General features: G+C 38.3%; 1 protein-coding gene across 2 annotated transcripts in view; it reads left to right on the top strand.

Moving 5' to 3' along the window:
• Positions 1-12,904, top strand: part of LOC150080485 (guanine nucleotide-binding protein G(q) subunit alpha) — a 214,303-nt gene extending 201,399 nt beyond the window's left edge. For both annotated transcript variants that reach the window (XM_090381701.1, XM_090381700.1), the window contains one exon: positions 12,377-12,904. In XM_090381701.1, the coding sequence (XP_090237827.1) occupies positions 12,377-12,459 (83 nt within the window). In that variant the 3' untranslated portion in view covers positions 12,460-12,904. The remainder of the gene's footprint in view (positions 1-12,376) is intronic.
• Positions 12,905-13,282: the final 378 nt, after the last annotated feature.

The following is a 13,282-nucleotide window of genomic DNA, read 5'->3' as shown; positions in this document are numbered from 1 at the left end:
GTGGATGGGTTCTTTCAGTTATATTAAAGGAGGCAGCAAAGGAAGTTAGCAAACCCTTAGCTATAATTATGAGAGTTTCCTTGGACTCAGAGGAAGTATCCATGGACTGGAGATGTGCAAATGTGACCCCAATTCACAAATGAGGATCAAAGAGCAACACAAGTAATTATAGACCTGTTAGTTTAACTTCTTTACCTGTTAAATAAATGAAGGCACTGGTTAAAGAAGCACTGCAGGATCATCTAGAAAAGACTTCAATTATAGCTTGGACGCAGCACGGTTTTGTTAAGGGGAAGTCTTATCTGACCAATTTTATTGGATACTATGATGTATGTGATCACAAAGGAACTGGATGTAGGGAATAACTTTGATACCATATATTTGGATCTAAAAAGGCTTGTGATACTGTTGCACATGGAAGACTGCTGCACAAATTGGAGCAGTGTGGCATTGAAGGCAAATTGCAGCTATGCATAAAAGGAATGATTGAGTGGGAGAAGACAGGGGTAATCAATGGACACTGCTCTTCGTGGACTAATATTATTAGTGGAGTCCCTCAGGTTTCAGCGTTGGGTCCATTGTTGTTTTCTGTATTTATTAATGATATTGATGAAGGTATATCAGGCTTAATGTCTAAGTTTGCAGATGATACGGTGGTTGGCATGGTTATTAATGACAATAACGATGGTATGCTACAGCAGCAGGATCTAGAAAAGTTGAGCAGATGGGCTGAGAGGTGGCAAATGAAGTTTAACATTGACAAATGTAAAGTATAAAATATGGGAAGCAGTAACCCCAGAGTAATGTATCAACTCTGTGGTACTACACTCACAGTGGTAGAAAATGACAAGGACCTGGGGGTGATTGTGCAGGCAGATATGAAGTTTTCTGAGTAGTGCAGACAGTCTGCAGGAGTAGCTCATGGTGTCTTGTCAATGATATACAGGAATTTTTCTAGTAGGGATAAGGAGGTGATTTTTCCTTTGTAGAAGGAAATGGTCAGGTTACACCTTGAGTACTGTATACAGGTGTGGAGGCCTCATTTTAAGAAGGAAGTAGAGCTGTTGGAAAGAGTACAGAGAAGGGAGAAGGTCAACAAGATTAGTGAATGGAACGAAGGGTTGCTCTTATGAAGGAAAGCTTAAGTTTTTCAGATTACAGTGTCTGGAGACTAGGCACCTGTGAGGTGATCTGATTGAGGTGTATAGAGTCTTGAATGGTTTGAGCATGCTCAATGCTGATAAAATTCTTCCTCTTGCTCAGAATAATCATCTGAGAGGGCATAAATTCAGGAAAGACAGTTGTAGGATAGATGTGCGGAAGTTTACCTTTAGCCAGCGGGTAGTTGATTGGTGGAACAGACTTTCATTTTTTGTTGCGGAGGTTGGTAGCCTAAATAAATTTAAGGCTGAGCTGGACATATATTTAGAATGAGCAGAGGGATGAAATGGGAGCTATTTTTTGGTTGATGCTGCATAAGCTTGCTTTCTTGCATCGTATACCTCTACTAATGCTAAGTCTGAACCGAAACAAAATCATTTGCATACAGCAAAAGCATAAATATTTAGATTCCACCCTTTGTTTGGTTCAAGAAAGACTGCAGAATGATTCAATTTTTGGTTTTATTTTGATGCAAAATGTAAATACTTCGGGTGGGAATTGAGTTCATTTCTAATGAAAATGGTTCAGAAAGAGCAATAACAAGTTTTTAAGAATGTTTCTGTGAAATGTGGGAGACTTCTAATAATTCTATGTTAGATAACTTCTATTCTGTTTTGACCACTGGACAGCTATAGTTAAGGATATTTTCAATGCAGATGAAATGAGTGCTTTTGCTGGAAGTAAAGCATGTGTTGAAGTTTGTACAATAAGAATAGTCCATAATCCAGTTCATTAATCCTGAAAGGAGTGATGAATAGTATAGAATATACATATTTCGAGAAATATGGAAGATAATTTAACACTAGCATGCCATCTAACAGTGTTTAGTGGCTGACAATGCTATAACATGGGGTGAAAAATGCTCTATAATGAAATGCAAAAACGTTGATGCAAGTGTGGCCTCATGAAAACAAAACATTCACTACAAACATGTTAAAAAATGAACTGTATAGCTTTATTATTATTATCATTGGCCATGTTGCAAGGAAGCCTGAGGCTTGTGCTGCACCAGCCAAAAAAAAAAAAAAAAAAATTTCCTGAATTACCCAAGAGGGAGAGAATCACCAAGAAAGAGAAGAATGGTTAATATCCAGCTCAGGACCCTTGCCGTGCTAAGCCCATACTCACCAGATGTGAGCCCCTGGGTTTAAATATGAAGTTATGTAAGTCACTACACCAGTGATTCCCAACCTTTTTGCATCTACAGGCACATTACAGAGTGGGAAAGTTGGCAGGTAATTGACCAACCAATTGACTTAACCCATTTTTATTTTTTCTGGACAAAAAGATATGGATACCAAATAATACAAAAAATCAGTTTCTATGATACAAACCTCACAATTAAAAAAATAATTACTTTTATTAGTAAAATTATTACTCAAATTGGAAAATTAGTGCGATCTTATGCTTTTGGTTAGTGTAATAACAATATGCTAGCACACAGAAGTATTAACTAGGAATTTTAAAATTTAAGGCTAAATATCAGGAATGTGCCTTTATTTTCATAAAAATAATAATGATGAAATTATCATTCAAGAGATGGTAATTTTATAACAAAAAGAGGAGCTTCAATAATAATTGATATATAATAAAAATTATATTTTTAAAATAAATTATTATTTGGTTATTCTAAAATCAGCTTCAGTTAGAATCTGTGATGGGGATAGTAGTTAAATCTTGAAATAAATTTCACAATGGTGGGACTGTTAGTAATCCTGAGTATAACCTCCATGTGCATGCACACTGTGGGTAACCACCCAGGTGTGAACCATTGTAAGCAGGGGTAGAGGTTTAGTGCCCACACCACACGGAGGAATGCCACCACTGTGTTACCAGGCAATACTAGGTAGGCGATGACTCATCAACTGGTGCAATAACACCACTTTCCTTATTGGAGGCTTGATGTGGTGGAACACATGTTTAGTCTCCAGAGCCAAGTTCCGGTCAACCCTTTCCCATCTCTTCCATCATGCAATATGGTTGATGTCTTTTGAGGTTATGATCATCATCATGGCAAGATCCAAACTTACATTTCGAGGGTACAGCTCTAAAACGGTGTTCGCAGGCCGACTGCTAGTTAGTACACAGGACTGAACTTATTGATAACTCTCTAGGAGGCTTCCAGCTAATCTTACTACCTCTACTCTGCAGGATAGTGACTGGTGGGAGTTTGAGTAGAGTGTATGTGGTATGCATTGTCGAGGCAACGTTATGTCAAGGATCTGGGTATATTCTTACCATGTGCATGCTGTATCCAAAAATGTCTCCTGTGGTCTTCTGTCAAAAGGATGTCAGAAGGATTTTGAAGAAACTTGATGCTATGAAAGCTCCAGGTTTTGATGGTATTTCTCCACTTGTTCTCAAAACCTGGCCTGTTCTTTGCCACCTTTTTCACTTTCTTATTCCAAAGGTGTTTTTCCTTCTTCTTGGAAATTTGCTCATATCCAGCCAGTTCCTAAAAAGGGTGACAAATCCCTCCCATCCAATTATCGTCCCATTGGAATTACTTCTACTCTTTCTAAAGTAATGGAGAAATCAGTTAACCCCCAACTCTTAAACTATCCAGAAACCTTCCATCTGACCAACAGTCACCAGTATGGATTCTCTCAGTGTCGATTCACTGACGGAATCCATATTCTTGCTTATGTTGTCCATTTATGGACAGATTCAATGGAAAAGTTCGGTGAAACAAGCAGTTGCTCTGCTCTTGACATCTCAAAGGCTTTTGCTCCTCTTTGGCATAAAGGTCTTCTAAACAAGCTTCCATCTTTTGGTTTGCCAATTTTTTTTTTTTTTTTTTTTTTTGTAATTAGTTATCCAGTTGGTTCTCCGTCTTCTCCACTAATGCTGGTGTCCCCCAAGGTTCAGTTCTTTTCCTCTTGTATATTAATGACCTTCTTTGATTGACTGGAAATCCTTTTCCATAGTTTTGCTGATGATAGCACATTGCATTCCACTTTCCATTTTGAGAAACCTTGCCCTGCTCAATCAGCTTCAACTTCTCGAAAATCTGCTACCAATTCCTTAAATGCTGATCTCCAGGTAATTCTCCAGTGGGGCAAAGACAACTTAGTTGATTTCAACTCTTCTAAAACTCAGTCTTGTCTTATATCCCACAAAAAGGATTCTTCTGCTCCTATGCTTATCTTTGGTGACACTCCGATTTCTAGGCAAGATGATACATCTCTTTTGGAGATTACACTGACTCCTAATCTCTCTTGGCATAAGCACATTACAAATATTGCTTCCTCTGCATCTAAAAAAACTTGGTTTTCTCTTTTGCTCTTGGCATTTTCTTCTAATCGGCTCTTCACCCTGTACAAGTAACAAATCCGCCTTACCGTGGAATATTGTTGTCACATCTGGAGTGGTGCTCCCAAAACCTCTCTCAGGCTTACAGATTCCATTCAGAAGAGGGCAGTTAGGTTAATTAATGACTCATCTCTAATAAAGTCTCTCCACTCTGTCTCATAGATGTACTGTTTCTGCTGCATGCCTTTTCTACAGATACTTCCACGGGCACTGTTCTTCTGAATTGCTTCTATAATTCCCACTCTTTCAAAACAGTCCGAACGTGTGCAGCCAGCATCCATTTACTGAACCTCCAACCCAGCACGGTTCTAATTACTGTAGGTTCTAATACCTCTCATGTTTAGGGTTTTCATTAAAAAAAAAAAAAAAAAACACATGCACACGTCAGTACTCTCTGATCACTGCCACCTACTGTTTCCTTTAATTCTTAATGCATGGATAATCAGATCAATATTACTCCCCCTGGTTGCCTCTCGAACATGCTGCTGTAGAAAACAGTCATCCAATAAATCCACAAAAGCCTTGGTAGTGTGAGAGTGACCAATCCAAAAGTTCCATTCAATATCTGGGAAGTTAAAATCCCACTTAACACATTCTGATTTACTGGCCATTCTGTTGGCATTAGTAGAGGCATACGGTGCAAGAAAGCAAGCTTATGCAGCATCAGCCAAAAAAAAAAAAAAAAAAAAACCTCTCATTTCCATCCTCCATTCATTCCAAATGCCTGTCTAGCTCAGCCTAAAATTTATTTAGGCTATCAACTTCCACAACAAAAGATGGAAGTGTGCTTCATCAATCAACTACCCACTGGCGAAAGGCAAATTTCTACACATCTATTCTACAACTGTTTCTTCAATTTGAAACTGTGCCCTCTCAGGTTCTTATTCTGAGCAAGAGGAAGAATCCCATCAGCATTCAGCTTGCTCAACCCATTCGAGGCCTTGTACACCTGAATCAGATCATCGCAGGATGCGCCTCCGTGCACAGGAGCAGCAGTGCATAGCTCACACTTCTTGATTAGACCGGGGTTCGAGCCTGTGACCACCAAAAATACGGAGGATGCGGTAAGGTCAGGGAATGACAACCGCATATCCCCGGAGCAATATGGCCTTAGTTGCTAATGCTCCTAAAATAACAAACACAAACAACAAATCTTGCAGTTGCCTACTCTCCGGGCGCTGCAATTTGCCGAACTTAGCTCTTTCTTGGTAAGAGCTCCCCTTTGTTTCCCTCACCAATCTTGTTGCCCTTCTTTGTACTCATTCTAGCAACTCTATATCTTTCCTAAAATGAGGTTTCCAGGCCTGTATGCAGTGCTCAAGGTGTGGCCATTGTATGATACAAGGGGATGATCACCTCCTTATCCCTGCTAGCAAAATTCCTATATATCATTGACAAGACTCCATGACCTGCCCTTGCAGCCCATCTGCACTGCTAAGCGAACTTCATATATGACTGCAAAATTACCCCAGGTCTTTTTCACTTTCCACTTCCTTGAGTGTAGTACCACACAGTTTTTACATTTCTCTTTGGTTATTACTACCAATATGTAGTACTTTGCATTTGTCAATGTTAAACTTCAGTTGCCACTTCTCAGCCCATTTGCCCAACTTATCTCGATCCAGTCAGAGTAGCATATTGTCTTTACTGTCTTTAACGACTCTGCCAACCTTTGTATCATCTGCAATCTTTGACATTAATCCTGATATACCTTCATCAATATCATTGATAAATATACAAAACAGCAATGAGCCCAACACTGAACCCTGGGGAACTCCACCAATAACATTTGTCCACTAAGAGCAGTGTCCATATTACCACTCTGTCATCTCCCACTCAACCATCCCTTTATCCATTGTAGCAACTTATCCTTAATGCCATACCTCTCCAATTTGTACAGCAGTCTTCCATGTGCAACAGTATCAAAAGCTTTCCTGAAATCCAAGTGTATGATATCAAAATTATTTTTGTCATTCAGTTCCTTTGTGACCACATCATAGTATCCAATCAAATTGGTCAGACAAGACCTCCCTTTAACAAACCCATGCTGTGTCTTAACTATTACTGCAGTCTTGTCTAGATGATCCTGCAATGCTTCTTTAACCACTGATTCCATAATTTTCCCTGGAACAAAAGTTATACTAACAGGTCTATAGTTACTTTGTCACCTTTTGAACCTCCTTTGTGAATTGGTGATACAATTGCACACCTCCAATCCATGAGGACCTTCCCTGAGTCAAAGGAAGCTCTCTTAATTATGGTTAAAGGTTTGCTTACTTCCTTTGCTGCCTCCTTTAATATAACTGGATTCATCCCGTCCACCTCAGGTGCCATTTTTATGTTTAACTTCAACAATTTTCCCTCCACTTTGCTCTCGGTTATTACAAAATCGGGGCGTAGAGGGAAACAGATATAATGTGTGTTATCAGACACTTAGTCTAAAACACTGATGGATCCAATATCTTTCTATTACAGAAGATTTGGGAGAAGTCCGGTTGGCCTGCCTCCCTAAAATCCACTCATGCACACCTTCTCGATGGTAAACCCTGTTACGTCACTTAGGTGGCAACGAACGTGTAGAGTGGTTCTCTTCAAGACGCCTGGTCAGCGTGAAGAGGAAAAGACCAAACCCTCCAGCATATGACAGCACGACAAAACAAATGGCCCCTGGTCCCCAGCGGCTTTCACTCCCCCTCTTACAGCAGCAAGAAGATCAAGAGTGGAAGCAGAGGGTGCAAGAATCTCTGGGTACGACCAGGCTACCATGCACGGAAACTGAACTTGGCTTGTTACAACGAAAGATCATTCATCGATGAAGACAGGATATTAGAGCTGGAAAAGGAATTAGAAAATGTGAATTGGAATATCATCAGTTTGGCTGAAACAAGAAGAAATGAATCACTTATAAGTTTATCAAGTGGAAATCTGCTGCACCAATGGAAAGGCGTGAAGGTGGAGTTGGGTTTCTGGTCCATAAAGATTTAAAAAACAACATTTTGGAATTCAAAAGTACATCACCAAGGATGTCAAGACTAATACTCAAGATTTCTAAGAGGTACAAGCTAAAGGTTATAATAATTTATGCACCAACATCGAGCCATGATGATATAGAGTTTGAAGAAATGTACACCAAATTTGAGTCTTCTTGATGAGCAGAAAACACACTACACTATTATTATGGGGGACTTCAATGATTGGAAAAAGACAAAACAGCGCAGAAAGGGAAACTATGGGAAATTTTGGAATTGGTGAAAGAAATGAGAGGCGAAAGACTTGTGGAATTTGCAGAATCTCAAGGATTGTCAGTAATGAGCAATTTTTTCAAGAAAAGGGTGAACAGGAAGTGGACATGGAAGAGTCCAAATGGATTAACAACTAATGAAATAGACTTCATCCTCACTAACAGAAGATATATTATGAATGATGTTACCATCCTAAATTTATAAGGTAAATGTTGGAAGTGATCACAGAATGGCAAGATGTACACTTGATGTAGAAAAGGGAAAAAACTGACTCGAGTAAATAATACAAAGGTCTTTGAGATAACAGAAGTGGAGAAAAAGCAGTATGTACTGGAACTTAAGAACAAGTTTGAGCTTCTGCAGACTGTTCAGGACCAAGATATCGACGAGAAATATCATAACTTTCTGAAAGTGATAAAGCCCAAGAAACCTATAGGGGAAAAGAAATCCAAAGAAGAAAAAATTAGTCAAGAAACAATTGTTATGATGAACCGAAGGCGAAAAATGAAGAGCAAGATAAACACTAACAAGGAAAAAATTGAGTATACTGAGTTATGCAAAGCCATTAGAAAGAGACTCAGAGAGGACATAAGAAGATTTAACACAAGAAAAGTAGAACAAGCATTAAGGGAAAACAAAGGATTTAAATCAGCAGCCATGAGCAGTAATACAGAAAGACAAATGATACTGAAACTGAAGAATGGCGATGGTGCACTTTTAAACAGCAGAAAGGGCATAATTCAAATAGCAGAAGACTACTATAGAGAATTATACAAGGAGCGAGAGAATGTTGCCAGCATTGGGGAAGATGGATTGCAAATTAGCAACACATACGGCATACACGATATTCTTCCCAATGAGGTAGAACATGCATTGAAGAAAATGAAGAATCAGAAAGCCCCGGGGGAAGATGAAGTTACTGTAGAGTTGTTAAAATTGGGAGGAAGAGACATAACACAAAAATAAGCAAGGCTCTTCACAAAGTGCATTAGAAAAGGTGTGACGCCTAAGAAGTGGAATAATGCAATCATAGTTTTGCTGCATAAGAAAGGAGATAAATCAGAAATTGGAAATTATAGACCAGTTAGTTTGTTATCCCACATCTACAAGTTGTTCACAAGGGTCATTACTAACAGATTAGAAAGAATACTTGATGAGAATCAACCGAAAAACCAGCTGGCTTTAGGACAGGATTCTCAACTATGGATCACCTTCATGTAATATCACAGCTAATGGAGAAAGCAAATGAACATAAAACACTATGCCTGGCATTTGTGGATTATGAAAAGGCATTTGACTCCATACAGCATAAGGCAATGTTTCGGGCACTGTAAAGACAAGGCACAGATACCCCACATATGATTTTGAAGAAAATATATGAGAATGCTACCTCTTTTATTAGAGTAGACAAAGACAGTAGGAAATTTAAAATTGAGAAAGGAGTTCGACAAGGAGACAAAATATCTCCGAAGCTGTTTACTGCTGCCCTTAAGGAAGCTTTCAGAAGATTAGACTGGTCGCAGAAAGGAGTCAATGTGAACGGAGAGTACCTAAACCATTTACGATTTGCAGATGACATTGTGGTCATAAGCCACGATCCCAAAAAATTAGAGGAAAATCTTAATCAGTTAGTAAGGATTTTGGACTAAAGATGAATATGGCTAAAACAAAAGTAATGATGAACAAGTATGCCACAGAAAGGGAAATAATGATTGAAGGAGCAGTAATTGAAAAGGTGGAGTCATATACTTATCTGGGACAAGTTATTAGCTGTAATAATGATAAATGGCTGGAAGTCAAGAGAAGAATAAATTTTGGATGGATAGCATTCAGGAAATAGTCACATACTGAAGAGCAATATCCTAGTTTGTCTGAAATGTAAAATAATGAACCAATGTATACTTCCAACCATGACTTATGGAAGTGAAACTTGGGCACTCACCAAAAGAATGGAAGAGAAACTGAGAACTACACAGCATAGAATGGAACGAATTATATTGGGAATCAGACTGTTAGATAAGAAGAGAAACACATGGATTAGGCAGCAAACTCAAGTAATGAAATAGATTTCATCCTCACTAACTTTATGGTCTTGGGCAAAACACATAGCTTGAAGACATGATGACAGATCGACAAAGAAAATAACAGAATGGTACCCAAGCGGAGCTAGAGGAAAACCTGGAAGACAAAGGCAGAGATGGATAGATGAAATTCATGAGTTTGGGGGTAGTAAATGGATGGCCAGTGCTCAAAACAGAAGGAACTGGAAAGTTGTTGGAGAGGCCTTCATCCTGCAATGGATTGAAAATGGCTGATGATGATGATTACAAAATCACTTAGCTCCCTGTCAGTTTGATAAACTTCTGGCACTCCCCTCATTGAATAACTCCTCGTGTGAATGTCGATACAAAATACTCATTCAGTTTATCAGCTACCTGAGCGTGATCAATAGTCAGTCCATCTATGTTAATTGGTCCAATCTGATTCAATTCTTTGCTGTTTTTTCTTTGCATCGTATGCCAAAGATTTCTCGTAATCTGCCTTTGCCTGCCTAACCTCGTTTGGGAATTTATTGCAGACTAGTTTATATCTGCAATAGGCTTCTGTGTCATCTGACATCCATTTAGACCTGTTTCTCTGTATAATCATTCATTGTACTCATCAGAGTCATTAGGCCTATAACAAACTCCTACCCTCATTTTTGCTTTCCCAGTGCTTATGTCACACCAAACTGACTCAACGTTGCACTGTCCATCTGTGTCAATTTAATGAGCTTCCTTAGATTTTGTATTTCTTAAATAACAGCATAACCATTTCTCTCTTCCTATCCTTTATGTACACATTGTACTCCCCAAATTCCAGTTCTGCATACCTTATATCTGTGTGACACCACGTTTTTGATATCCCAACAATGTTCGCCTCTGATGTCTTGACCAGCACTTCAAATTTATTTACTGTACTCATAGCATTGGTGTACTGTAAGTTTACATGCACTTGTTCTTAGTTCTAGTTATCCTAACACAGCCAATATAATTACTTGTTCCATGACCCTCAGCTGTTCCTGTAAACCCCAGCAACTTGCTTTTCAGGCTGCTGCTCATTCCAGTAGAAGCAGTGCAAGAATCATTTCCACCTCTGCTTGCGGCTACTGTTAATCTATTAATCTGTGAATTCCATCAAGCTTGCAGTTTTCCAACCCACCTAATATTGCCTCAATGGCATCAGGAAATATTCTTGCATCCTTTCTATTTAAGTGTAACCCATCCCTGTAGAAGCAATCTCTGCTGTCAACATGCACAGAACCTGCTGAGAAAAATTCTACTCTGTGAGCCTTGCACAATCTCTCCAGGGCCAAACTGATTGACAAGGCTCTCATCATATACTCCCTCCTGTCGTGTTTGGGCAGGATTGTAGACACTTTCAAATTTAACCCTAACTCGTGACATTTTTTTCAGTGTTTACCTATACTTGTTAAGTAAGTGTTCAGATCTCCTTCTCTTATTGTCTTTAGTGCCAATGTGTACAATGATATCACCTTTTGTGCCCTTTGATATCTGATTTACGTCATCAACTTTTGCCCCTGGCAGATATACCCTGGTCCTTTTCCACCTATCCTTTTGCACAATATATTTCCCATTTCCCTGACAATTGAGTCACCGACAATAACTAGCTATTGTGGGACCTGTGCATTCTGCCCTGAAGATTGCTGCTGTGTTGCCTGGTGCACAAGATTGAGCCCTGGTATTGAGTTGGGCAGTTGAGAGCTTGATAGGTCCCCCATTTTAATTCCTTTGTGGGCATATACCTGACTCTTCAAACTCTCATAGGTGCCTATCAGAATGCTGAGTTGGTATCTAATTTCTTCACACTCTGCACCTAGCACACACAAAGACATCCTCCGTGGCTAGATCATGTCCTGTTCCAGAAACTTCCGCAAACATTTTGCATTTTTTACAATTTTTTAGACTGATGTGCTGGAGAATCTCCCTCTTCGATTCTCTCCCAAGCCATAGCGCTTCCGCTACTTTGTGCATGTTGCTTTGCTGCTCTAGTCTGGGGCATGATTTCCATTTAAATTTAATTTAATTAAAAATAAAAATTAATAAAATTTCTAAATTTAATTGATTAATTGACAACACTATACTAAGCTAACAGATTCCTAATACAGTGCTACCTATTACGCTATCTAGTTTTATTTATACCTTATGTTATGAATTTAGAGATATATGTTGCACTATTCCGTATCAATCTAATATACTCAACAATGTTGTCAAATTTAAAACAGTACAAGGTTCTACCAATTATTAAGTAATAACCTACAAAATCTCTATCTAAATTCAAATAAACTAAGTAGTGTACCGTAAATGTAAAACTACTTATAGAAAATAAACTAATATGCAAGTTTTATTTAAAAAAAAAACTTAAGTTATAATTTTAGCCAGTTTGCAAGCAAATGTGAGATTTGATAATTTTAAGATAAAATTGTTATTACCAAACATTTCTTTAATATTTATTTATTTTTATTACCAATAATTTATTTTGCTACATATGTATAAATTTTATGAACTCCTGAAATCTAAAACCCTATGCACTCTTTAATTAAAATATTTTATTAAAATAAATATAGCATTTCACTGAATCTTTTTGTTTTTTTTTAATAGACACAGAAAACATCAGATTTGTTTTTGCCGCAGTGAAAGATACCATCTTGCAACTGAACCTAAAGGAGTACAACCTTGTCTAGAAAAGCTAATACTTTGCAAGCCTCAAAAAACCTGTCTTTACTGCTGCCATCTTGTGTATATGGTAATACCATGACAACTGCAAACGTGGGAGGACAGTGTTGTTGCTGAGAGTGGATGGTTATGTGTGACGCCTTCTATCCCACAGGGACTAATGACTGTGCTATGTGGTGCACTAATCCTGTGTATAGTCCTGCATACACTGATCACCCTCTGCCACATGATCTTCAGCCTTTGTTGGAGTTAAGAACGATGATCCTGTCTGGCAAGATTTTTTTATGAATTATGTGCGAGGTTTCACGTAATTGCATACCTACATTGTTATGTGCATATAAACATGAATCTGTCTTTATTATATTGAGGTAAAATTATTATTTTAATTGGAATTATGAGTGTGCCAAATTCATTTTGGTAAGAAATATTTCCTAAAAATAACACACACACACACACACAAAAAAGAAATATATATATATATATATATATATGTTTGCTTAAAGTAATTTATACTCATTGCCAAAGAAGTGGCATTGGTTTTATTGGGGTTGGATAGTCAGCAAGAGGGAACAGGAGATATGTGAGACAAATCCGCCCATTCTTGGAATGTGTAGTGGTTTACCTGGTGCTGAAAGTAATTGTGCATTTCTTAACCCTTCTCAGACCATGAGAAGTATCCCAGATAACTTATGCTTGGGTGGTTTTGTCAGGTATATGTTAAAAATTGAGCAAGACCTGCCCAAACTCCTTACCTAGTCACTTTGTAAATACACTGACTTTAGAAAGGTTTGCACATAATGTGCTGTAGAAAGTGGCACTTCTCTTATTTGT

This window comes from Mastigoproctus giganteus, chromosome 9 (genome assembly GCF_048544385.1).
Source record: "Mastigoproctus giganteus isolate SK-2022 chromosome 9, ASM4854438v1, whole genome shotgun sequence".
NCBI classification, from domain to species: domain Eukaryota; kingdom Metazoa; phylum Arthropoda; class Arachnida; order Uropygi; family Thelyphonidae; genus Mastigoproctus; species Mastigoproctus giganteus.
The sequence above is the reverse complement of the archived record's forward strand: the minus strand, read 5'-3'. Positions and strand labels throughout refer to the sequence as shown.